The sequence below is a fragment of the Acanthamoeba castellanii genome (genome assembly GCF_000313135.1).
Source record: "Acanthamoeba castellanii str. Neff unplaced genomic scaffold scf7180000084637, whole genome shotgun sequence".
In the NCBI taxonomy this organism is placed as follows: domain Eukaryota; phylum Discosea; order Longamoebia; family Acanthamoebidae; genus Acanthamoeba; species Acanthamoeba castellanii.
In genome coordinates, this window is record NW_004457381.1 from 691 (window position 1) to 1964 (window position 1274).

Consider the following 1274-nt stretch of genomic DNA (forward strand, 5'->3'; position numbering starts at 1 on the left):
CGGGGCGGCACCGTCGACGGAGACGTCCTCGTGTTGGGGGAAGACCTGCTCCTTGATGAAGGCAGGTGTGATTTGCTGATCGTTCTCGAATGTGCGCTTCACCACCCCATTCAACACTGCCGCAAATCGCGCCGGGTCCTCCATCGCTCCTCGATGTGTTGTGATTGAAAATAAAAAACCCAAATCGCTCTCGTGAAATCGTCACCCACTTTTCCCAATTGGAAAAAAATTGGGAAACTCATTGTGAAACACTTTTGATAACTGAAAAAAAAAGCAATTTTAATTTCAATTGAAATTACAAATAAGATAGTTGAGCTGCGGACATGGAAGTGGTGGAGTGGGTGGAGGACATCGACGAGTTGGCGGAGCTGTTCGAGCGGCAGGAGGGGCTCGGGCGACGACGCGTGCGTGGCATCTGCGGGCGCGTCACGAAGGGCCGGACCGAAGACGACTTCCGCCTTCTCAGCGACGGACCCACCAAACGGTACTCCTACTGCCTTCCCCTACAATTGTGCAAGCGAGTGATGTGTTTCTAACTTAATATCGACATGTATGTTGGACAATGTTGTATTGTTTGTTTACAACATTCTATTCCATACAATGTACATTCCAGGTTGTCGTGGGTGGTGGGGCCGGATGGCCTCGAGCAGTTGTGTGGAAAGAGCCCGCGGGACATGCTGCTGGCCATCGGCAAGGACACGCCCTGGCTCCGCCGCACCCTCGACAGTACTTGGCCCTTCGATATATTTAGATATAAATTTAGATATATATTTCAAGAAATGATTACTAAATTCATCAGCGAATGCGCGTGTGAGCTGATCAACATGGAATGTGTCGTGTTCAAAAAGAGGGCTATCGGTTCAGGCTGTGCCTGTTCCCCGAGGTGCAAGCGAGGCAGGCCACATGGGACGGAGTGCTTGAGCTCGTCCGCGATGCATTCCCCGAGGCCTGGCCCCACGTGGAGCCCCACGCCCACGTATGCGCCTCTCTTCTATGATTTCTGATTGACCTATAGTGTATATTCGTATAATATAGTGTATGACTTTATAATGCACATATTCCCTCAACAGCTGTTGCCCAAGTACACGCTGGAGGAGGTGCAGGCGCGCTTCACCGAGTTCGACATTCACGCTTCGTTTCGAGAGGGCCGGGACCATCACCACTTCATGACCCTCGAGCGGTACGTCTTCCTTCGCTGGCCTTCATCATGATCTCACACGCGCGCACGCGCGCATGCACAGATATCTGAAGTCGAGCGGGTCGTTGGGACACAC

The 1274-nt window shown here is 52.0% G+C and overlaps 2 protein-coding genes across 2 annotated transcripts in view; one reads left to right on the forward strand and one right to left on the reverse strand.

Annotated features, from left to right (window-relative positions):
* The window catches only part of ACA1_086520 (COMM domain containing protein 1, putative), a gene marked incomplete at both ends in the record, with an annotated part of 799 nt that extends 655 nt beyond the window's left edge, over positions 1-144 (reverse strand). The window contains one exon of the mRNA XM_004337301.1: positions 12-144. Within this exon, the coding sequence (XP_004337349.1) occupies positions 12-144 (133 nt within the window). The remainder of the gene's footprint in view (positions 1-11) is intronic.
* A 179-nt stretch (positions 145-323) lies between these two features.
* ACA1_086530 (uncharacterized protein) overlaps positions 324-1274 on the forward strand; it is a gene marked incomplete at both ends in the record, with an annotated part of 3161 nt that continues 2210 nt past the window's right edge. Inside the window, 4 exons of the mRNA XM_004337302.1 lie at positions 324-484; positions 614-726; positions 849-976; positions 1071-1180. Coding sequence (XP_004337350.1) covers positions 324-484; positions 614-726; positions 849-976; positions 1071-1180 — 512 coding nt within the window. The remainder of the gene's footprint in view (positions 485-613; positions 727-848; positions 977-1070; positions 1181-1274) is intronic.